Source organism: Corapipo altera, unplaced genomic scaffold (genome assembly GCF_003945725.1).
Source record: "Corapipo altera isolate COAL_440 unplaced genomic scaffold, ASM394572v1 0, whole genome shotgun sequence".
In the NCBI taxonomy this organism is placed as follows: Eukaryota; Metazoa; Chordata; class Aves; order Passeriformes; family Pipridae; genus Corapipo; species Corapipo altera.
Window position 1 is genome coordinate 88444276 of NW_020884872.1, and position 25852 is coordinate 88470127.

At 40.9% G+C, this 25852-nt stretch overlaps 1 protein-coding gene across 1 annotated transcript in view; it reads left to right on the plus strand.

Annotated features, from left to right (window-relative positions):
• The first annotated feature begins 21060 nt into the window (after window positions 1-21060).
• LOC113940244 (ovostatin-like) overlaps window positions 21061-25852 on the plus strand; it is a 31495-nt gene continuing 26703 nt past the window's right edge. The window contains exons 1-5 of the mRNA XM_027631394.1: window positions 21061-21125; window positions 22666-22849; window positions 23524-23680; window positions 24639-24691; window positions 25161-25181. Coding sequence (XP_027487195.1) covers window positions 21061-21125; window positions 22666-22849; window positions 23524-23680; window positions 24639-24691; window positions 25161-25181 — 480 coding nt within the window. The remainder of the gene's footprint in view (window positions 21126-22665; window positions 22850-23523; window positions 23681-24638; window positions 24692-25160; window positions 25182-25852) is intronic.

Here is a 25852-nt window from a genome sequence, read left to right on the forward strand (position 1 = left end):
TCCCATAAATTCTGGCTTGAATCACAGTTCACTTAAGTTGTATTGATGGGAGGACAGAGGTCTGAAGGAGAGAAAGTAGCTGTCATTGTAAGAATGGAAATCACAGCCAGCCAAATAATCACCATTATTCCTTGATTTACAGTATTTAAATTAATGGTCACTGATTGAATATCTAAGCCCCTTTCTTCTAAGGTTGCCCAAACCACCACACTCCTATACAATTAGTGGGCTCTTGTAAAGTGTTGGAAATGAGCCTTTGAGGAGTTAATTGAGTGTAGCAGTGTAGGTGGAAACTGAATGTAGAAGCTGTGACTCAGCCGCTTGCTTATATCCCTGTATGGTTTGTATTGCTTGTACTTTTTTCAGAGCTTCAGTTTCCGAAAACTGGCAGCTTTATCCAGCCTAGTAGAAATAAACAAATCTAGAATTAACATTAGAGAAATAAATACCCTAAAGACTAACCAATACATATAACTAACAATTACCCTACATCCTCAGTATAAAAGGTTCTGTTTGTTGGCGAGCTGCTCTTCACAATAAGGTTAATTAAAGGGATAACCATAAAAGGGCCACTGGGGGTTCTGGTTGTGTATCCAAACAGAGGGTGGCAAGAGTCCAGCCAGGGCACCACTGCCAAGTCAGACAGGAAATTTGAGAACCCATTGAGGAAGCTAAAGGAGCAAAAGGGAACTACAAATTAAAACCAGACAATAGGACACTGTTCATGCAGAACGGGGAAGAACAGTGCTTGTATACACACAGTACTTAAGATCTCCTAAGCCACTCATGCTGATATGGCATGGAAATATATCACAGAATGGTTTGGGTTGAAAGGAACCTTAAAGACCATCTAGTTTCAACACCTTCCACTATACCAGGTTGCTCAAAGCACCATCCAACCTGAACTTGAACACTTCCAGGGATGGGGAAGCCACAGCTTCTCTGGGCAGCCTGTGCCAGTGCCTCTCCACCTTCATAGAGAAGAATTTCTTCCTAATATCTAATCTAGACCTGCCCTCTGTCAGTTTGAAGTCCCTTGTCCTATCACTCCATGCCCTTGTCCAAAATTTCTCTCCAGCTCTCTTGTAGCCCCTTTAGGTACTGGAAGGGGCTCTAAGGTCTCCCCAAAGCCCTTCCTTCTCCCAGCTTTCTCAGCCTGTTTCCATAGCAGAGATGCTCCAGCCGTCTGAGCATTTTGATGCCCTCCTCTGGACTTGCTCCAGCAGGTTGACATTCTTATGTTATGGGCCCCAGAGCTGGACACAGCACTCCAGGTAGGGTCTCACAAGAGCAGAGCAGAGGGACAGAATCCCCTCTCTTGATCTTCTGGTCACACTGCTTTTGACGTAACCCAGGACGTGGTTGGATTTCTGGGCTGCCAGCACACATTGCTGGGTCATATCAAGCTTCTTGTTCATCAATGCAGCCAAGTCCTTCTCCTCAGGGCTGCTCTCAATCCATTCTCCACCCAGCCTGTATTTGTGCTTAGGGTTGCCCAATCCAGGTGCAAGACCTCACATGTGGCCCTGTTAAACTTCATGAGGCTCACATAATGAGTCTGTCCAGTCCCTTTAGATGATATCCCTTCCCTCCAGTGTGTTGACAAGCTGTTATGGGGACTAGAGAAAACAGTTAGATATCTCCCATTCCATGTGAGATAGAAAAATACAGTTTCAAAAGACTTCAAAAGCTTTACATCCTGAACTCAAACTGCAGAAGGTAGTTTTTAGTGGGACAACTGTAGTATTGTATAGGAGGTTTTTGAACATGACATCATATGTAATGGTGTTGCATATGGCCTTTGAGCATTTGCATGTGGGTAATATGCATCAATTTGTGAGAGGATACCACAGAAATGAGGAGAAATAACAGCCTCAGTCATCAGCTCTACTGACTTACCTCAACCCTACATGCCAACATGATCCCAGAACCAGTTATGTTGCTTCACATATGTGTCATTCAGCAAAATCAAGGGAAAGGTCACTGTGCATTATCCTTCTCAGCTGGGACAAGAGGAAGTAGAATGGAGCTTTGATCACACACCCTTGCAAACTTGAGAAACCTCAGTGTACAGACACTGAGCTCTAACAAGGCTGAGGAGATCTTATTTCCTTTTTCTCTAAAAAAAACACATCAGGCTGACTCAAAATCATGGCTCCACCTGGGCTTTATGTCCTACCAAATCTCAACATGAAAATTTGCATGAATAGCCATAGGGAACAAGCATAAAGCTGCTGATATCACTGATGACTGTAGATGACACATGTGACAGTTTCCCTGATGCTACTGATGGAGGTGCTGTCATGGGGCTGCCTGGTCCAGGGATCCAGATCCAGTGCCAAAGAATGGCACAGGAAAGCAGACACAGCATTTCGATGCTCAAGTCTCATCTCCAAGCATAAACCCAGACTGCTGTGCACAGCAGGAGAAGGAGAAGACTCCTGAAGGAGAGTTTTTTGAAGGAGGTTTTTGAAGGAGAAACCAAATAAATAAAGCAAAACTTGGAGCTGTAGTTACATTCCAGAGGTATGTTACCCATGAACCTCCTAACCAAGATTATACAATGGGGAAGAGGTTGGGATGCTGCCTGGGTCCTCCATCCAACTCAGCACAGCGAATGGCACTTAGCACTGAGTACACACCCAAAACTTTGGAGTGGGGATCCCTTCACTGAAAGTGGCTTGAAGGAATTTGAATCATTGTTCTCTATTCCAGGGATATTCTTTTTCCCTGGGATTGATATAGAGCTGTTCCTAATCTTGTGTTTCATGAATGACACACAATCCTTGCCTTTGTTTCTGCTGATTTTTGATCTAAATATGTCAAATTTTGCAGCTCAACCCAACTGTTTTATTTGCCCAAGAGAAAATGGCTTTAAATTTCAATTTGATGTAACTTACCTGTTTAATTTCCAGTTTGGCAATTGAACCAGCAATGTGTATGATAGGATTAATTTTCACCAACCATAGTTCCACCAGCTCTATTCTAGAGGGAATAGAGTCACCCTTCAGAGTAGTACACACAGTCTTTGCCAGATCAAGGAATTATTTGTTTGCTAGCAAGATGACATTTACATCTTCCATTTTCTGAGAGGGAAAAAAAGGTCACTTTAAATTTATAGCTGAAAACAATTTTGCAGTAGTCTCAATGAATTATAAAGCAAATGCCTCCAAGTAACATAAACAGAGAAACACCTCCTTGGTGCAGACTACTTTGATCCATATTTCAAAGACTGAACTGTGCTTCCAAAATTGGTTTGTGATTCTTTTATATAGGAGATACCCAAAACATTGTATTTGGATTTGTTTTCTTATAAACAACGCAAAAACCCTACTGATTGTTCCTTATAATAATTTCTCTTTGACTTATTGTCTGTACTTGGAAATGTTTGTTCTGTTTTGACTCCTAGTAGATATGTCTTTGACATTTTCCTGAATGAATTCAGATTTATTTCATTCTAGTTTTGGTGTTCCGTTCTCAAGATGTGACATTTTATGCCTGAAATATCTCATTTACTTCTATAGCATTACCTGAGATATGAAGGAGATCCTGGACTCATACAAGCTTAAATATAACTGATTGAGGACATGTAAAGTGCTAACAGTCAGTCTTAGAAGGATCCAGTATAAATCATTGCACCATTACTACTGGAGAATATATTCAGTCTCAGAGTTTCCAGAACATACAGACAGTGTTCTGATACCGAGAGACAAACATATTACATATTACATATTACAAACATGTTTTGGCTTCTGCAGAAAATGTGAAAGTATTAGAAAACAGTTGTTGGGAAAATTATTTTAGTTATCAAAATTATACTTCCTATTACAGCAAAGTGTTGCCTGTTTCATGATGTGTTGAGCTGGGGAAAACATGAAAAAGGAAAAAACTTCATTAATGAGTGCAATGCCAGCAAAAGTAATGATGTACTGACACTAGTAATTAGAAATATCACCAAGCACAATAAAATGGACTATCAGCAAAAGACTCTTATATTATAAAAATATGCAGATTACAAAGAGGGACTGTTAATGATATATAAAAATTGCATAATAATGTAATGTTTAACGAATGGTCCTCTGAAATCCTGTTTTAGACACTTGAATAATTTCCTTATTTACATAATGGTTGTCTTCTTATTCCTTTCCACAATATTTACTTTCTTTTGCCCTTTGCATAGGTAGTGATGTAACCAAAATTCAAAAGGATTTTCTAATTCAGCTTACCCAAGTAGTCCCTTTAAGTGCCCATTAAAGTTGTGATATGACAGTAGCAGCACCTATAATCCTGAGAGTCGATAAAATATCCTAGTGTCCACTGCAAATGACAGAAATGCTCTTCCTATTGTCAGCGGAGTGGAGTGCTGAATTTTTAACATGTTTTTTGTCCGTCAGACCCTGATTGAAAAATAATAATAGCAGGTAAGAGAGAAGACTAATGATATTCTATCATTTAGCTCTTCCCATTTTGTTTCACTGTGCAGGAATTTTTATGTCACTTTTGAATCAAATTAATCATTAAGGAACTCTGATCGCAGATTGTCACTGACAGGTATTTTTCTCATATAAAGCTAGTCTCTTGCACTTAAGCTGTATGGGCTCACATTTTTCAGAAACGTGTTTTAAGTCATTATTTTGGTAGAGGCTACTTTAAAAAAAAACCAACCAAACAAACAAAGAAACAAAAACCAAAACAACTTTGCAGCAGTTAGGTCTGTAATCTGAAGATCTTCAGGGACACCTTATTAAAATCTTTTTTCAGATCTGAGCTCTGAGTCCTGGTCTAATGATGTTCAGATTAATCCCATCTCACTCCACCATGCTTAAAGCTGGGCAGCTAATTTGAGGTGTTTATCTATAACCAAGAGAGAGACAGAGGCACCTCCAGCAGTCACATCATCAAGAAATGATATTCCATATTTTCAGGCAGAAAGGGTGTTCTTCAGATTCTTTTCCCTCTCCATGGCCAGTAGTAGAAAAGCAGTTTAAATCAGGTACATAACTTTCCAGAAGGTGAAATAAAGTGTCAGATCCAACCAATCATCAGTTAGTGTGGGATTAAGCCATCACTGTGTGTCCTTTCTACTGAAGTCAACACAGCACCTGGTCTAGCAGCTCAGACAAAGTCTTCCAGCGGAAGTTTCAGGAGTGCCTGATCCACCCTAGGAGACTGAATGGGGACTCAGATGACTTCTTCCAGACCCTGGGAGGAGCTGTTAGCTCCCTTGAAGGCAGGGAGGCCCTGTAGAGAGACCTTGACAAATTAGAGGACTGGGTAATCACCAACCATGTGAAGTTCAACGAGGAGAAGTGTCGGATTCTGCACCTGGGTTGGGTCAACCCTGGATGTTCGTACAGACTGAGTAATGAGGAGCTGGAAAGCAGTGCCGTGAGAAGTGACCTGAGGGTCCTGGTCAACAGCAAGTTGAATATGAGTCAGCAGTGCCCTGGCAGTCAGGAGGGCCAACTGTGTCCTGGGGGGCATCAGGCAAAAAGCATCACCAGCCGGTTGAGAGAGGGGATTGTCCCGCTCTACTCTGCACTGAAGCGGCCTCACCTTGAATATTGTGTGCAGTTTTGGGCACCACAACATAGTAAAGATATTAAGCTATTAGAAAGCATCCAAAGGAGGGCAATGGAGATGGTGAAGGGCATTGAGGGGAAGCCGTATGAGGAATGGCTGAGGTCACTTGGTCTGCTTAGCCTGGAGAAGAGGAGACTGAGGGGAGATCTCATCACAGTTAAAACTTCATTATGGAGGGAAGAAGAGGGGCAGGCACTGATCTCTTCTCTGGGGTGACCAGCGACAGAACCCGAGGGAACGGCCTGAAGTTGCTTCAGGGGAGGTTTAGGTTGGATATTAGAAAAGGGTTCTTCACCCAGAGGGTGATTGGGTGCCGAAACAGACTCCCCAGGGAAGTGGTCACAGCAACAAGCCTGACAGAGTTCAAGAAGCATTTGGACGATACTCTTGAACAAATTATGTGACTCCTGGGATGATCCTATGCAGGCCTAAGGGTTGGACTCGATGATCCCTGTGGGTCCAACTCATATTCTGTGATTCTGTGTGATTCTCAACCTGTATCTCTTTAATATTACATGGAATAAAGACCCATTGCTGGATCACAGCCCTCTGCAATCAGTCTCTAAAACTGCCTTTTTCTGTCCAATGGCAAAAAAGTGAGCTCAGACACAAATATTAACATCACATATGTCTCTATTTATTCTGGCAAATCCCACCAATATGGTTCAAACAGAAAGCAATCTAGTGTGCAATTTAGTCTCAAATATTTACAGAGTTGATAGAATAATTGGGTATCTCCTACTTTCTAGCAAAGGAGATACATCTCTGAAACCATTACAATGCATACAACATTTATTAGGAGTAAAACTTCTCTGATATCTGCTATTGAGTGATCAAGTGAGAAGCTGAAAAGCGACCTCACAGTTTATATTTCAGTACACTTTCTGGTTGTCCAGACACCAGATGTTTAAGCAAGCATATGATTAGCACTGAGTAGGCAGAAGGTTTGAGGATGATAATATAGAACTGAAAACTGCACATTGTCCAGAATCTTATGTGACTATAAATCAGAGTGGGCTTCTTCAAACTGCATCAGAAGATAAATTTCATGTATGCCGTCCATGAAAATGAAAATTTGTAGAAGTAAGAATAGTTATGGTCTGGCTTTGACAAGCAGTAGTTAAAAACTAGTGGGATGAAAGCAAATATATTCGAATTTCAAGGTAGCATGAATTTAAAAATCAACTGGAGATCACCTTCTACCACATTGTTACAATGAATTTAAAAGGATAAATGAGTGCAGTACCTAATAGTCAAAGCAATTCATAGAATTAGTCTTCAAAGAAGGCAAAGATTTCTTCCCGTGTGTATGCAAAAGGAGTTAAAACCCTGACCACCCATTCATCAAAATGCCAAATTAGGAGTTAATACAGCATACTTCTTCTGCCTTTGTCCTTCACAATATTATGCTAAATGGACCTCTCCAACAGGAGCAGGGATGGGATAGATCAGTCTCATCCAAAAACGGGTGACCACTTGCACAATCTCAGGCACCTGGTACCTTTTGAATTACAAATGGCAACCATTTCTAGGAACAACAATCTACACTTTGACATAGTTTCAAAGAAATATAACTCCTATTCCACCTCATTGCTACGTTTGATGACATATTAACTTTATCCTACAAGTTGGCAACTTGATATACATTTATCTAACAAGCTCAAAGCCAAATGCCAGTGGTAGCATTCTGCTGTCTGTAGGGGCAAGACTTTTGATTCAAATGTCACAAAAGTTTTCCCCAGTGTTAGAACTCTGGACACTTCTTCCTCACTCTGGACATTTTTGACTCACCTTTAAAGGTTGTGGAATGAATTCTACCTAGGACTGGCTGGCTCAAGCCCTCAGACAGTGTCCTCCAGCAGTCCTCATGAGCCACAGCAACAGCAGCAATGATGTGACAATAGCAAAATGATGTGACAAGAAGAGATTTTCATAATGACTGGATTTACAGACAACAGATTATTTTCCTTTAAAGATATGGAAGATATAAACAGGATCAAAACTTCCTTCCTGCATACATTTACGTATGTTCTATGCTTCATTTATCAGACTGGGCCAATTGACATCAGACATTTGTATACATAAATATGTGTATGAATATTATCAGCATGGGGGTCAAAAAGTAAAAGAAAGCCCTTAGGCAAACAGTTATATATAATCAGGTGGGTAGTTAAGAAGTTACAGGTACTCAGCTTAGCTCTGGTACTTGGCTTGTGCACATCTTACTTTGCAAGAGCACAAGTCCACTTTGACACAACCGGTAGAGGAGTGATTTAAGCACCGGTATTTCATGGCGCAGTCGAGGTAGACTGAGCGCAGGAACAGGCACAGTGGTGGCAGCTCAACAGCAAGCAGTGTTTTGGTAAAGGTCAGTAGAGATGTGCTGTCAAATCTGTGAACCATCTTTCTTCAAACCCACTTTTCACGGGGCATTGTTGCAAGTGATAGGAGAGCTTGTACAGAGGATGAGGAGTGTATTTCCATTTTAGCTGCACTAATCTTGCTGTAGGTTTGGGGAAAGGTCCTGTAAACACTTAAAAGATAAATCTTTCTTCTATCTCAACACTATCTCTTTCAAGAAGCAGCAACACTGGAGAACTGAAGTGGGTAAACTGATATTATCCATAATTTTAAGCACCAGACAAATTATTTTGTTCATCTCTGAACTTATCCCAAATTTTGGCATAATTTGCCAAATAGCTTCAGTGGGAAGGTTTAGGGCAGGTGTTGAAGGTAATCTGACCTCAACCTACCCACCTTCAGCTTAAGATCATTCACCCTTGTCCTATCAGTATTTGCCCTTGTGAAAAGTCCCTTTTCAGCCTTCTTTTTACATACTGGAAGGTGCTGTAAGGTCTCCCTGGTGCCTTCTCTTCTCCAGGATTAACAGCCCCAACTCTCTCAGCCTGTCTTTGTAGGGGAGGAGTTCAAGCCTTGTGATCATCTTAGTTGCCTCCTGTGGACTTTCTCCAGCAGGTCAATGCCTTTCTTGTGTTGGGGGCCCCAGAACTGGACACAACACTCCAGGTGAGGTCTCACAAGAGTAGAGTAGAGGAGAAGAATCACTTCCATAAATCTGCTGGCCATGCTGATTTTGATGCAGCCCAGGACATGGTTGGCTTGAAGAAACCAAACTTTGCTCTCCTGAAGTCCAGGGAAGGGAGCTTGCTTCTCACCCTCCTCATTACCCCAAGGATCCTGAACTCACTTGGTCACACCTAACACAGTTGTCATCTCTACTGCCATCCTATACCAGTGCCAGGCTCTGGCACTCCCTGCAGCCTGAGAACTGGATGGCTGCATGTTTTTGCATGACCTCTGTCTGTGTCATCGCATCTTTTCTGGTGAGTGCTGAGGACACGTCTTCCTGTCAAGCCCCATACCTGGGCTCCTCCTGAGAGGGCAGCGAACACCAATTGTGCTCTGGATCAGCAGGGTGACTGTGGCCTCCCTATACACCCTTTATCGCAAACTGTCATGCAAAGTGGCACACCATGCCCTGCTGACGCACCAAGTCCTGTTTACCCAACCCATTTGCAATGTTCCTGGTCAGTTCCACTTCCTGGAGCCATTTATATTTTCTACAGTAGCCTTTGGCAATGCCTTCCCCATGTCAGCCTCGTTCACAAGAGCTGCTGGTTCCTAGCAGGTCTCTTGGCTCTTACTCAGGTTTCCCTGACTCTGAAAACCTCCTGCTCGGCTCAGTCTAGTGCTCAAATCCCAGAAATTACTGTGGGCACCACTGATGTCACTGCTGATGCTGCTTGCCTCACCATCTGACTGGTGACTGATGATTTGGTAATGTCATAGGTGGCTGAAGACAGGGCAGAACCTGACCGCTGGCTTGTACAGCTGCTAGTGATCACAGATTCACAGAATCCCAGGATCACAGAATATGCTGGGTTGGAAGGGACCCAGATCATTGAGTTCAACCCCTAGACCTGCACATGACCATCCCCAATACTGATGTTCAGATGGAAGTTTAGCCACTTGGGTATGAACGAAAATCCCAACATTGGCAGGTGTTAGTGGTCTAACTGGTGACTCTGTTGCTATTATGCAGGAGCAGGAAACAGGGATCTTCCGTTTTGGTGATGTCATAGTTGATTTGGTAGATGGCAGGGCAGAAGCAGGTCACAGTCTTGTACAGCTGCCTCTGATGTCTTAGTTGGCATAGTAGCTGCTTGGGTATGAATGGAAATCCCAGCTTTGGCAGATGTTTCTGATTTAACTGGCATCTGTTGCTGTTATGTTGGAGTAGGAAGCAGAGATTTGCAGTTTTGGTGATGTCATAGGAACTGAATAAATGACAGAGCAGAATCCTGTCATAACAAGCATAACTTGTTACAGCTGCCTGTGATGTCCTAGCTAGCATGGTAGCTGCTTGAATAGGAATAGAAGTCCTGGCTTTGGCAGGTGATCTTGATGTCACTGGTGTCTCTGTTGCTATTGTGAAGGAGCAGAATTCAGTGATATGCAGCTTTGGTGACATCCTAGGACACTCAGTAGATGACAGTGCAGAAGCAGGCATCTTTCTTGTGCAGCTGACTGTCACGTCCTAGCTGGCATAGTAGCTGCCGGGGTACAAATGGAAACCCTGGCTTTCTCAAGTGTTCTTGGTGTCATTACTGTCTCTGTTGCTATTATGTTCAGAAAATGCAACTACACAAAACGAGCCAGCCTGAAAGCTGTCGCTGGTGTTCACCTTCCCCTTGAAGCCTTTGCAACACAAACACTGACGATATGTGGTTTCCTTCCCACCTAGATGTGCCATCACATTATTTACTTGCGGCAGGTTCCAAAACGTACAGCGACTGCTCCCATGAGACTTTCACGACCGAAAGTTCTTGCTGGGGTTTACCGTACCCTTGTCACCATTCAACACAACCACTAGATGGGGTAAGGCACTTGCCTAACAAACTACATGTACCCTTGATGTTCTCCGACCACAGGGGCAGCTTCAAAACTGAAAACATCTGGCATTGCTCTCACAGAAAATATCCAGACAGAAAGCAGTTCTGACCTTCACTTTTCCATTGCAGCCTATAAACTGCTCTACCAACACTAGGGCTACGTGCTTTCCTTCCCACCTAAATGTACCATCGCATTATTTACTCTCAGCACTTTCCAGCTCAAAAATTGAAAACATCTAGGGACTGCTCCAGCACAAAAGATGCCGGTACAGAAAGCTGTTGCTCACATTTTCTTTCCCTGTACCACCTATAAACTGAACCACCAACACTGGGGCTGGGCTCCTTCCTTTCCCCTTAAATGTACTATCATATTCTTTTACTCTAGTCAGAGCTCAGTTTAAAAAGTGAAAGTGTCAGGCATTGCTCCTGCACAAAAGATGCCAAGACACAAAGCTGTTGCTGCCCTTCACTTTCTCATTGGAGCCTATAAACTGCACCACCAATACCCAGGCTATGCATTTTCCTTCCCATCTAATATTACCATCACATTCTTTCTACAGAACCCCGCTAAAAACTGAAAATGTCCATCAACTGCTTCCACCAAAAGGATACCAGGACTGAAAGCTGTTGCTGGCATTCACATTCCCCTTGCAGCCTATCAATTGCGCACTAGGGCTATGTGCTTTCCTTTCCACATAAATGTACCATCACATTATTTACTCGTGCCAGATTCCAGCTCTAAAATTGAAAACATCCAGTGCCTAGTCCCACACAAAAAGTACCAGTCTAGAAAGCTGTTGCTTGCTCTTTCTGTCCTCATGCAGGCTATAAACTACACCAGCAACACTGGGGTTATGACTTTTCTTTCTCACTTAAACTCCTATTTTTTTAATAGCCAGCAAACAAACTTTCAAACTGAAAAAATTCATTGATTGCTCCTACACAAAAGGTTCCATGTAAGAAAGCTGTTGCTGGCTTTCATTTTCTTATTGCAACCTGTAAACTGCACTACCAGCGCTGTGGCTATGCGTCTTGGTAAACTACACTACCAACACAGACTAAGATCTCAGGTGAACTCAGCCTGCAGCTGTGTGAAACAGTGAAAAAACGAAGTGATTGTACATTTCATTTGGTAAGGCAAGCACATAGCCCCAGTATTGGTGCTGCAGTTTTCAGGCTGCACAGGGAAAGAGAAGGCTACATTAGGAAGGTAAAGGCCAGCAACTTTCTGATCTGTCACATATTGTTTTGCAGCAGTCACTGAATATTTTCAATTTTTGAGTATATTTGATGTAGATAGAGCATGTGATGGTACATTTAGTTGACTAGGCAAATGCATAGCCGCGGAGTTGCTAGTGCTGTTGAAAGGCAACAGGAGGAACACAGAGTCAAGCAACAGCTCTCTGTCACCTTTTGTGTGAAAACAGTTGCTGCACTTTTTCAATTTCAGAGCTGTACTTGGTATTAGTTAGTTTGTCGTGGTATATTTACTTGGCTGGACATATGCATAGTCCCATTGCTGGTGGACTTATTGAAAGGTTATGGGGAAAGTGAACACCAGCAACAGTTTTTTGTCCCATTTCCTTTTGCATTAGAATAGATGCTGGACATTTTCAATTTTGGAACTGGGATCTTGCTATTGTGAGAATATCATGGTAACTTTCATGAAAGGAAAGCATATAGCCTCAATATTGATGGTGCTATTAAAAGCCTACAGCAGAAAGCTGTCTACAAAAGTTTTCTGTCCTGTCACCTTTTGTGTGGGAGCACTTGATGAGTGTTTTTGTTGTTGGAGGTCTATCTCTGATAGAGTAAGAGAGTATGATGGTACATTTAGCTGGCTGGGCAAGTTCATATATCCTTCTTGATACGCTGTTGAAAGGCTACATGGGGAAGGATAAGGCTAGCAACAGCTTTTTGTCCTGTCACATTTTGTGTCAGAGCATTTACCAGACATTTTCAATTTTGGACCTGCACTTGGGGTGAGTTAGAGAGTGTCATGTTACAATTAGGTACTTCACCTTCCCTTTGCAGCCTTTCAACAGGCTCAGGTGATCATGATGATTAGATGTTAAAGACAGAGCTCTGGTTTGGGTGGGACTGGGAAGTAGACTGCTGATGTAAGTTCATGGCCAGCAACACTTTTCAGTGCAGGTCACTTCTCTGTGGAAGGCACATCTGCTGGGTTTATATTTTGTTACCATGCACTAGTGCCAGCCAGAGCTAGCCAGTGGTACATAATGAAAGTCTCAGTGTTAGTGGGGCTTTGATACGGCCTGCTAAGTGAAGGTGACTGGCAGCAATACTTTTTGGCCCTTGCCTATAGTGTGTGATAAACCTAGCTGTGTGCTCTCCATTTTTGTGCTGGGCTCTGGCAATGGTGATAGTTAAGTATTTAGAGAAAAGTCTCGGTTTGGTGGGGCTGTGAAGGGGTTGTGAATGGAGGTGAGGACCGCAACAACTCTCAGCTGTAGACACTTCTGTGTTGGGACCCTAACTAGAGGTTGTCTGTTTTCTTGTTGGGGATGATTAAGTGACAGAGCCCTAGTTTTGGTGGCACAGTGAAATGGCCTGACAAGGGAAGCTAAGCCTGTCTTTGCATCTTGCACCACACCCATGGCCACCACTCCCAATTCCTGACAGTCCCAGGATGGCTGGGGACATCCTTTAAAGAGCAGTGCATGATTGCTGATTAACTACTGGGTAATCATTCCCAGATATAATGACAGTACTCCTGCACACCTTGTGTGGTTCAGCCTGATCTGAGAGAGCCATGTGAAGATTTCATGGCTGCAGCATCCTCTCCAAACCAGCTCTGCTTTGGACTGTGGTTGGAGGGCCTCCTTCCCTTCCGTGCAGAAGAGTCCTGAGCTGTGTGACTGGACTTGTTCTCGTATTCCCTCAGGAACAGCCAATTTTATTACCTCCTATAGAGCCTGAACAAGGGTCAGAAGTCTGCAACACAGCAGTGTAATCCAGGATTATAGTGAAAATACATCTGGCATTGACAGGAGCATGTAGAAACACAGTCCTTGTACTGCAGCACCAGTGCCAAAGGAGACTGGATGGAGACTGGAAGGTGACATAGCCCAGTTTTCAGGATATTCAAATTTGCTAAAATTTTTGCCAGAAAGCGTTTGCTTTTAGCATTGATAAAACTGTATTCACTGCTTTGAGAGAAAGATAATTTGTTCCTGTCAGATTCAGGCACACAGATAATTAGAGCAATTACTAACCTAGGTGAAGGGTTTGGGTCTTGTTTATAAGATTAAATATGCTAAAAGTAAAGATGTATACAATAAAATGTAGGTTTGGGCCACATCTAGATTTATTCTCTTATTCTAGCTGTTGCTGCAACAGGTCTGAGGTGTTTCTCAGCTAAAAAAACGTAAAGCTCCTACTTTGCAATATGCTGCTTCCAGAAACATGGTTTTCAGTGTAAGGACTCCCTGTGTTCAGTCATGCATTACGTGTGAGGATCTCTAGGAAGACTAAACACAAACTGTATTTCAAAGCATTTATTTGCTAATTTATTAACCTTTTTTTGCATTATGGCCTTATTTTTAGGATCTCAGCAGTTAGGAGTGCTAATAAATTTCTAAGATTTTCACTGTGAATAGAGAGAGACTGGGACACTGGTGCTTCTGCTCATTTTTTTTTCATCTTGGGAAAAGACCTGAGTAATGAGTTCGCCAAGAAGTAGTTATCAAATAATGTAACATGCTTTTAAGCTCTGTTCATGTCTTCAACATGCTTTCTACTGAAATGCCAGATAGCAGATAGAGCCCTCTGCTTGTGCTTGAGTCCTTAAATGTGTCTTATAAACGACAGAGTGCAAAAGATTCTTAGAGAGGGCTGAATTTGTCAGCCCAATAGAGGTGAAATTGCTGCAGCTCCTTGTTCCTATATGCAACCAGCAGCAAGACTGACCATGTTATTCCCAGTAGACACATGCACAGTCACTCCACAGATACAAATACACACCACACAGATCTACTCAGACACACAGAGCACTCCCATGATCCCAAATGACATCAATAACTGTCAGGGCTTTGTAGCATCTAAAATGGTTCTCTTAGAAAATGCAAATTCCTTAAAGGAATGACCTGCTGTGTGATCTTACTGGTTGGAAACAATGAGATGACCATGCAAAGTGATTTGATCAGCAGAGACTTTGATCCCTGGCCGCTGGAAGAATAACTGGCTCTTCAGACAAAATGGGGAGGAATACAAAAGGCTTGTTTGTGCTGACTAAGGAGTCACTCTTAAAGGCTTCTCCAGCATCCTGTTGCTTACAGATTAGTTCATTGAGTGCTACCCCTTGCAAAATTACAGTAGGTACTACAGCAGGTGCATGGCCTGAAGCTGCATGTGGCAGTTGTTTCCTATCACCAGGAAGAAAGCCTATAAGCTTTTGTCAGATGAAATAACACACCTGAAAAATGTTTTGCACTACATAGAAATCTTGGAGTTGCAAGGCGTGTCTTGGAGCTATTACTCATGCATTGTTCAAAAGGCAGAGAAAATGACGTCTTAATGTACAAAGAGGGATCACATCACCCCATACAAGATCTCTTCTGTCTTTGAACTACCGATTCTCCTGAACAACAGGAGAACATGGCAGAACATAAGACCATGTTAATTAGTTCTCAGGTTATCCATGAAATCATCTGGTCTTTGTAGTGTTTATGGTTTGAAGTTTCATGGTCAAGATGCCTGGCTACCTGCATGTAGGAGTCCCCTTGTCTTTCTGTTTCATTGGACCATGCAGCTGGGGAATAGTTGCTCATAGGTGCTTGTTCCAACTCAATTCTAGCTGATGCTATAGAGTGAGCAGTAGGACTTTTTCCTGTCTCATGGACCAACCACAGTTTCAACCTGAGCTGATCTTTTGAAATGTCTATTGACAAGGATGATACAATCATTAAGGTTAGAAAAGACCTCTGAGATTATCAAGTCCAACTTTTGACTGATCACCACTTTGTCAACTAGATCATGGCACTAACCGACATGTTAAGTCAGTTCTTGAACACCTCCAGGGATGGTGACTCCATCACCTCCCTGGGCAGTTCATTCCAATGTTTAACAACCCTTTCCATGAAGAAATTCCTCCTGATGTCCAGTCTGAATCTCCCGTGGCACAACTTGAGGCCATTTCCTCTTGTCATGTCAGTTGTTGCCTGCAAGAGGCCAACTTCCACCTTCCTATAACCTCCTTTCAGGCAGCTGTAGAGAGTGAGAAGCTCTCCCCTGAGCCTTCTTTTCTCCAGGCTAAACAACTCAGCTCTTTCAACCCTTCCTCATAGATCTTACCCTCTAGATCCTTCACCAGCTTTGTTGTCCTTCTCTGGACATTCTCCAGCAGCTCAGTGACTTTCTAGAAGTGAGGGGCCCCAAACTGGATTGCTTTAGAGAAGTAAAAGCAGCAATATTTTGGGGGTATCAATCTCACTTTCCTATGATTGCAAACTAATGCTTTGACTGTCAGAGTGTGGATGTTTACAAAAGGGTAAAATGGGAGGCTTTTAAATGAGCTAGTGTGGAGGCTTGTGTATTGCTGTCATCAGAAAACAAAAAGATATGAAACGCAGATGAACTCTTTTAGCCACAGGGACTGGGAGGTTATTCAGAATCTGAATCTGAAGTGAACTGACTCTATTTTCTTTGTAATAAAATCCAAAATTTGAGATGCTAACATTTCAAAAAGGAAGTTCTCAAATATGTTTCTTTATTTTAACTCAGTTACTTTCTGACTGTTTTAAAGCCCAGGGAGTCAGTCAGCCTAAAGTAGCAGAACAATAAGAATAAAAGAACAAGAAAAATAGTGACGACAAGAAAATTTTTCTACTGAAGGAAAAATTATTTTTACCCTTTAAAGGGCTAACTAACACATATTTTTGTCCTTTTTGATAAGGTGAAGTAAATGTTCATGGTTTCTCATGGTAAAGGTCTGTAACAACCAAATCTCAGAGCTGAATCAATATGGCATTTTTTTCAGGATTTTGAGCTAATTCAAAATGTCAGCAACATAATTGCTACATAAAAAATACCTTGTCCATAGATTGTTGGGCATTTTATTTTATTATAAATGAAATTTTTATATCAAGTGGTTAATTTAAATACAGTAATATTTAATACTACTTAGATTAACTAAAACAATAAGTAAATATACTGATTGTTTGCACTGCTCCTGCACTCTTCTTGACCTCATCTTCTATTCTTCTTGTTACTTCGCTCTGTGGATTCTCTGGCAGACTTCCTATTTCTGTTGTTTCTGAAGAAAGACTGATGATAGTTTTGATTGTCTTTACTAATCTTTTTTAAACTTTTTTTTTCCTTGCCCTGCCTTGCTATGCTTACACCCTCGTATATTCATCATTCAGACCAGCAGGTTTTTTTCAAGGATGTCTGTATATATTACACTTTATAGATAAAGAAAAATGGTTGGTATTTCAAGTGTTTCATGACATATGAGGTTGCAATTCTTAATTAATCATGGGCAGGGCTAAAATATGTTCAATAAAGTTGATGTTGAGAGCATACTAGTCAATTTACTGTCAGTCTATCTGTAACAAAGACCTTTCAGGGACTGATTAGTGTGTGACTTGCTCTTCTCAGTATAACAGTGTTACAATGTTTAATATTGCCTGATCTTTAGTATTACAGAAAATGAGTAATATCAGAAAAATATTCCATCCATTCAACATGAAATGATATAGCATACTCTACCAAACACACCATGAGCTTGCTGTTGCCACCAAACATTCTAAGAAATACTTTCACTTGCAAACTTTGCAGATAAGGATATGCGTTGGAAGAGTAGAAGTCTGTGTGGGCAAATTCATCCAAAATATGCAAACTCCAAGACATACACAACACTATTCAGAGATATGTTGGCTTTTCAAAACAAGATGTTTTCTCACAGTGCATTTGATAAATGTGTTTTGGGAAAGCATATCTCAGATATCAATTTCTGAGAAAATCACAGGATAGTAATTAGCCTGGGACTGTTGCTAAGGGCGTTTGCCTAAGTGAAATGGGAGCTGGGGTTCTGCTCCAACATCTACCTGTGTTAGATAAAGAAATCAGGCAATGGAACACGGATTGTGGTGTGTGGGGTGTGGTGGATTGTTTGCACGTCATCTCAGGTGAAGTCATGCCTTAGAAAGTACTCACAGTCCTTGCAATGCAGTGTTATGCAAATATGAAGGGAGCCATAGAACAGAAACAAGTAATTATATTACTCACTCATCTGGAAAGTCCAAGGCTTCTCTGCTAAAAACTGCTCATATTTGTACTGAACTTCCTTTTGACAAAAAGGGAAGCAGGTATGACTCAGATCAGTATTGACCAAGAATCTGAACGTCTCAACTCCACATTCAGGCTATGCAGAATTCTGCACTGCAAATGGATATTATTTGATGGTTTTATTTTCTAATTTGTGACTAAAATAAGTGTCTAAATTCTGCACATACAGCTATACTAGGCATTTTGGGATTGTGTAGGGATATTTGAGATGATCTACACAACCTAATTGGGATACTGGATGTGGATTAGTCACAACCTCATGGAAAGCTCTGTTGTTAGAGCAGTGTATGTGATAAACACTGAAGTGCTCACAGAAAGTGAGTGGGATAAGTTTCAGCTGAAAAACTTCACATTGCCTTGCCAAGTGTGTGTGCCCAAAGGAAAGAGAAGAAGAGGGCAGGTGCATCTAATATAATAAAATGGAGTGGCAAATTCAACTTTATTTGAAAGAAAATTAACTGTTCCTCATTTCATTAAATTTTTAGGCAAACTGTGATATTCAATACTCCTTACGCCAGTACAAAGCAGGAACATCTTAAGGTCCTCAGATGAGTTTATGACTTCCAGGATCAAGGTACCTTTGGTGTGTCTTTCTTGTAACCGCTGCTCAGTGTGAGGTTCATTGTCTCTCCATGTCAAATGCCAATCTTCATGCTTCTAGATGATTAATCCCCTCTAGCTCCTAGCTTCTTAATCATACAACTGAAAGTTTCTTCTTTTTCCCTCCTACAAAAGATAACTGGAATAATTTTCCCCTTGCACTGGGATCTTAAGAGCTATCCCTGACATGGTACTGATGTGTTTTTATCACAAAATTGCTACAATACCAAGAGATCCTCTGAAATCAGTATTTTCACTAAAGTAATGAGTTCAATAGCTTTTTTTCCAGAGAAATGTGTACTTTTCAATTGATCTGAACATAATGTCTTCTAAGATTTCAGTTTTTCAAATGCTTTGTCTTTTTCTTTTCTGTGTCTGTTTATCTTTTTCTGTTCCATTATCAAACAACAAAGCCCTCTTATGTTCATGCTAAAAGTAAACTGCACTTAAATAAAGAGCGAGCTTCCAGAGCAATTTATACCAGGACCCTGGAATTGCTTGCTGTTTCCTTCTCCCTCTTTACTTTCTTTTTGACTGTAATTTCATACCTGCTTAAAGCAAGAGATGGGGTCGAGGCACTTCAAAGCTGCAAATACAAACAGGTCCATGACGTATTCTTAACTGTTTTCTGACATCATTACAACTAATGCAAGCAACTTCCTTTGATATGTGACTGCCCTGTTTGCACAACAACCACCTGCCACTCAAGCATTGGCACTATAAGCTCAGGTCATTCCAGGAGGCTTTATGCAATATTTCTCACTAGTAATGCAGTTGGAAAAGACTGTCACTCCAGCAGCATCCAGGGCAGTTTTCTTTGTGTCCCAATTTGGTCATCAGAAAGCTTTTGGGAAAGATGGGTAGGTAAGCTGGTTAAGCATGAGTAGTTTAGTGCCTCCATGCTGATGGAAAAAATTCCCGTATGACTGAATCATTAGCTACACAGTTGCAGGAATGTATTATATCATGAAAAGTGTAATTGATAGAATCTGGCTTTCAACAGGCACACATCTATTTGTACACCATGTTACTATATAGCCCTCATTTCCATTTCATACTCTTTACTGCTGAAATAACTTTGGGCCCACTCTGCATTGCCCAGTAGTTTTTTCAGTACCCCTAGCACTCTTTCATGTTCCTAATTACTCCTATATTATACTCAGCTTCCTCTTCCCGTTCATCACCTGTTTAGCTGAGGAAGACAAATGGGAAGTGAAATTGCCTGTTACATCCCTGAGGTTGCAGTTACACACTGCTGTTGATTGGCTACCTTATTTTGTTTCAGGTTGGCTTTTTGTTCCATTTCCTTATTAAGAGTGTGAATGCAGTTCCCAATTACCATAGATTATTTAGTTTCCTTGGTAGTATTACCAATATTTTAGTCAACGCATCAAGGAAATTGATTCTTCCCCTCTATTTAGCAGATGAAGTTCTGCATCCAGATTTAGCTCCCCAGTGCAAGGAAGGCATTGATGGACCAGAGTGAGTCCAGTGGACGGTCACTGAGATGTTCAGAGACTGTAACAAACCTACAGAAAAAGACAGCCTCGTTTAATTCAGCCTGGAGAAAAAAAGGGTTGTGGGGGCATAATTTTAGTCTTCCACGATGTAAAGTGGGATTATAGAGAAGAAAGAGACAGATTCTTCACAGAATTGCACAGTGAAAGGGCAAGAGAAAATGGACACAATTTATAATATGGGAAATTCTGATATAAGGGAAAAAATCTTCACTGCATGGATGGTTAAGCAAGGGAGCAGGTGTCCAGAGATGCTGTGGACTCTCCATTCCTGAAGGCATTCAAAACATGACTGCTTAGAAGGAGACATTGGACCACATAATGTCAGGAGGTCCTATTCTGTCTAAATTATTTTGTGATTCTATACCTTGATAATTCTGAAACTTCTTCTCAGTCATATTTACTAAAAATTCACCAACAAACTTACAAGTTGTTTAATGGGGGGAGCAGGGATCAGGGGGAAAAGCAGACTGACAGACGGATGAGTGAACAAATGAAGTCATGTTATCAGATTCCTTCCCTTAGATATATTCTTGTCCTGACAACTGGTGAAAATGACAGACAACTAGCCAACACCATTCCTTGCTTAATGTTAGTGTCTGCAGTAAGAAATCCAGATTACAATTAGGAGTTTGCTTTAGTGCCATTCTGAATGCAGGTATAGCTGTATTCTAATTGATGCTGTATTTTTAACTGTTGAGGACCCCATGTAGACACACAATAGCACTATGTTATGGTTATGTGACATCTATCTGCAGGAGATTGCTGCAGAATAAGGAAATACTTAGGCAATGGCAAATACTGACAAGTTGAAACATTAGGGAACCTTCAGCCAATGACATGACAATCAAAGAGGTAAGCTTCAATGAAACAATCATATGAGCAGGAACCGGTTTGGCTTGCAATACCTCACAAAGCTATGTGAAATACGAGAGCTTTCCAAAGCTGTTGTTTGAGAGTTCAAGGAGTGTGAGAACAGGCAGTAGGGAGGAAAATGAACGTATGCAAATTTTATGTAGATGTCTTTTGTGAGAGTGTGATTGAAGCCATGGAGGCGGAGCACTGTTTCAGACCAATTTAAAAGCCAGAGACAAGCTGTCAACTTGAGATCAGTCTCTCTCCTTTCTTCACAGGTAGAGATGTGGTCAAGGATTCTTCTGAGTATTCTGTCTTTGAACTGGTTTGCCATAGTGTCTTCCGAAACGTAAGTGATCATACATTCTGTGTTTTTATCATAGCATATTTTATTATATTTCCCACCAGCTTATTTCTTCTGGGGCACTGCTATATAATAAACAGGGTGTTGAGAACTAGTTCCTTAAATGTGTCTGAAATGGAAGCAGATGACAGCAAAGGACGGTTTGGAATGATGCTCTCCATCATTCTATGAGGGAGACTGCTATGAAATTTAATTTGAATGACAGAAACTGAAACTGAAGTAGACAAAGTCTGACATGCATGGGTAAAGTGGGAAGGAGATTCAAGACTAGACTAGCAAGTAATACTAATGATGAGGATTGATATAATCAGTAGCACAGAGGGAGCGTGGTGTATGAGGAGGTGCCACAGGCCAGGTAATGCCTGGTGGTAGGGACTATGCTGAATGGCAGTCCTAGCATTATTAGTATCAGTATTTATATTAGCACTGTCAATGTCCTTGTCTTTATACAAACAGAAGATTTCAGCTGCAATTTTCAAAAATGCACCAACATTAGAGCTTAAATCCCCTTATCAAAAGTTCTAAATGAAAACACTGTGAAAGAGAGTTTAGCTTTCTCAGATACACTGTTAATTTTATTAATTTTATTTTTGGTCTTTGCATTTCATGCAGCCTGAACTAAGCAAGTGGAAATAACAATAAAGGCAATATGAGCTAGCAAAGCTGTGGGAGAAAAAAAGGGAAAGGATCAGATTAGAATGAAAAGATTGTGTGGTTTATGTTGTGCTACAGAAGTTAATTCAGTCATACATTATTTGGAAAGACCAGTTTGGGTAGCAGACTGGTGGACAGCAGCAGAACTTTGGACAAATATAGCAAATATGAAGAAATGCTTTTCAGAGGAAGAATTTGGGGAAGGAAGACTACCTTAAATATAGGAAGCAGTATAAATCAAATAGTTCAATAGAAGAAAAAAAAACAAAGGAAAGAACACAGGGAGAAGTATGGAAACAGAGGCATGGAAACACAATAGAGCATAAAGATTAGATTGAGTATTCTCTGAAATATTCTGTGAAATGGAAAAGCAGGATCATTTTGTGTGCATTATGTGAGTTGACTTACGTCAGTTCTCACTGAGAGATACCCAGAGAAAAAGAAATTTAAAAATTGTTGCAGCAAGCAACCAGTATTTTTGTCATTGATCGCAAGAAGAAGCTAAATATCACTCCTCCTTATGGGATGTTACAGAGGGAGGATAAATGCAGATATGCTTGTCAGGTGTTTAGTAATCGGAGATGCATAAATATGTGGAATGGAAAGATGCAGTATCATGCTGGATAAGACACTCCATAGAATGATGCCAGTCTCTCAGATCAGAAAGAACTGTGAGGGGTTAAAAAGTTGGCATTTGCAGTATTTTAGCATATTATTTAAAATTCATCAAAAGAAATGGAGATCCATCCACTGATTTGAGCAAGCTTCGGATCGTGTCTTCCTTCACACCTTTCAGTGGTGTTTTCCTCTCCTGTTTGCTCTGACTTTCCTCCATAACTGAACTCTCTGATCTGGTCTTACCTTCTTACAGACAGTATGTGCTGCTGGTCCCATCAGTTGTGCGGAGCGACTCTCCACAGGCTGCTTGTGTGCAGTTCCACAACCTCACTGAGCCTCTCTTCATGGACATTGTCCTAGAATATGGCAGTATCCGAAAGACTCTCTTTGAGGAATCCGTGACAAAGAATAATTTCTTCAAGTGTGGTGAATTCAAGGTATTTTCTCTTTTGAAACTACTGAAGAGGGTGTAGAAGCTGGAAATACTTCTGATTGTGACTCTCCTTGTCAATGAGAGAAAGAATATGAAGTGCGTTAAAAAAAGATAAACTGCTGGAAAGACTTATAAAATAGGAAAAAGAAAGACATATGGACTGTAGGAGTAAGATAGAAAAAGACTTTCCATTTCCATTCACAGAGTGAATAGAAAAAAGCTTTAGATTGTCATCACAGGTGCATGCTCCATTTGGGACTGTCTAAGGGTCAAGCTGGAGAACCCAGATAGGTGATGCTCATTCCCTTTCCTGTGACTCTGTAAGATCTATGCAGATAAGACAAAAAAGTCCCAAGGTTAGGTCTTCCAGAATGGAGCAGGAGAAAACACTTCAGAATTGAGGTATATGGCTGCATCAACCTGTATGCAAACAGGTAGCTACATGAGCTGAGGAAATTCACAGGACAGAGAATAGCTACAAATCTTAGTATCTGGTGACAGGTTATGGGACTTCCACAGCAGAAATTATATCACTGCCATGATGGGGCTTCTCATGACTTTGTATAAAGTATTTTTGACTCAATTGACTGTCAGTATCTTACTCAATAACCCTGGGCATCAGGGAACATCAATATATCTCATTTACCATTTTTCCTCTGGGGTTTTGTTCCTCTCCAGGTCCCACCAGCTACTTCTGATCCTCTGGCATTCATTTCCTTCTCTGCCAAAGGCAACACAGTTGACTTAGCTGAGAGAAGATCAGTGGCGATTCAGAATGTGGATAATGCTGTCTTCATCCAGACGGACAAACCCATCTACAAACCAGGGCAAACAGGTGGATGATGAGTTTGAGTCAGCTATAGAAGTGAGAAATTAAGTGCAAGGGCAGGTCTAGAACAACAAAAACTTCCTCCTGTGGAATAAAAGACCTCATCTGATACTGAGATCACCAAAAGTTAGTGAAAAATAGAACCAATTTACAAAATTGCCACAAATTAGTAGAGTTCATGTATTTTTACTGAGTTAATTTCATTTACAGGACTTTGAGTTCTGTCAGGTTTACTTGAGGCTAGTCACATAAAAACTATCCTTAAAAATGCAGAAAATAACAGGTCAAGTTTGAAACTAATAAAATTAACATAAAAATGAAGTAAGCACCTTGTTTCCTGTCAACAGCTCTTTCTACTTAACTGCTGATCTATTACAAAGTGCTGATTCCATCACAGTTTTTAAATGACAGTACTAGCCGTAGTGTAGTTAGCTGTTCTCTCTAGCATAATTATACTTCAGTGCTCCAGAGAGTTTACACTTAGAATAAAGACAAATTCTTCCTTCTCTATCTATGAGTTTTATATTGAACTGGTTTGTAACACAGTTTTTTAGGAAATGCTCCAAAGAATAGAGTCCTTCAAGAAGGATTGAAGGCAGGATAGAGTAATTGTATTTACTATAGAGGTTACTTTAGTCCCAGTGGGTCATAATTAAAGATATTTCAGCTGACATTTACTTTGGGTTTCTTTTTTCACTGGCTAAGATAATCAAATCCTTTCTAGTTCTCTGGGGACTCCTTAGTTCTCCCAAAAAGCCTGGGTAAACTTTGTTTTAGTTGTATATTCAAAGTGATTTGTCAATACCAATAAAGCAAATGACAGAAGCATCTGGATATGGCAGTTAGGGATATGGTTTAGGGGTGACTATGGTGGTGCTAGGTTCATGGTTGGACAAGACAACCTTTGAAGTCTCTTCTAACCTTGATGATTCTGTGATGCCTTTTTGTTCTATGTCTTTTTCAGTGTTGTTCCGTGTAGTTGCTTTGGACACCCAGTTCAGACCTGTTCAGGAGACAGTAAGTATGATTGATACTCAAGATTTTTCAAGCACCTTCTTAAGGTACCTGTTCATTGAGGCTCTACCACTTAAAAATTGAATAAGAAGGGCATGGGATAGGCCTTCTGTTATTTTTTGAGAACTGTTTTAACTCCTTAGCTTCACACTCCATCCTTTCCCTACCTTTAGAGAGGGTAAAGGGTCTGAAAGCACTTCTGGAAATCTCTCACAGTACACAGGTTTTGTAGTCACTTTACCTGGCCCAGGTATGTAGAAAAAAAATTGATGTTTTTGTAGAAAAGATGAATTCCAAAACGGTTATCCTTTTAAAATTAGAGACATGAATTTCAAACTATTTGCTTTGCCCAGTTTTCTCTATCCAGAGAAAGCTGTTCAGAGCCTTCTTTATGATTTAGCATTTCTCAATCTCCACAGTGAACTTCTTGATGTTTTGATAATTTTTTTCTCTTCTTTTTTTCCTCCTCCAGTATCCAAGAATCATCATTGAGGTAAGAGATGCCACAAATTGCTTTGGAGAGAATATTTCATCATTCCCCATAGTCAATAGCTGAGGGAGGCTCATCCAGAGCACTCTTTTAAAAGCCAGTGGACTTGGAATTGAACAGTGTCAGTATCCGTTATCAAGCACTAGAGGAGAAAAAGTCAGCACAACTGGAGCTGTTAGTCAGAAACAGCATTAGATTGTTGCTGTATCTGTCATTAGAATTCAAACAAGAGTGTTCAGTCCAGTCTTACTTTGGTAGGACTACAGTAAATGGGGTGGTGAAATAGCCTCATTCTCATACAGGCATAAGAATAATAACTTTCTGCCATGTTCTGCTAGGAACAGGCTAACAATGAATCAAGCTGCTGCCATTTTTCACATCACTAGATCTCAAAGCGCTTTCTGAAGGTGGCCAGTTTAACAGAAGGAGTTGAGTCAGAAAGATTTATCCTGGAAGAGTTACAAATAAGCAACCTGTAGCAACCTGTGTCCCAGTTAGGGAGTATTTCAGTTTAGCTGATTCACAGTTAGACTTAGGGTTGTTTAATCCAGAAGCGGAGATGGATAATTAATGGGAAGTCAGAGCACATGTCACCAGCCCTGAATCACATTCAACCTGTGATGCATTTAGCCAATATATCAGGAGACAATGCTTGAAAGAAGGCAAGAAGACAA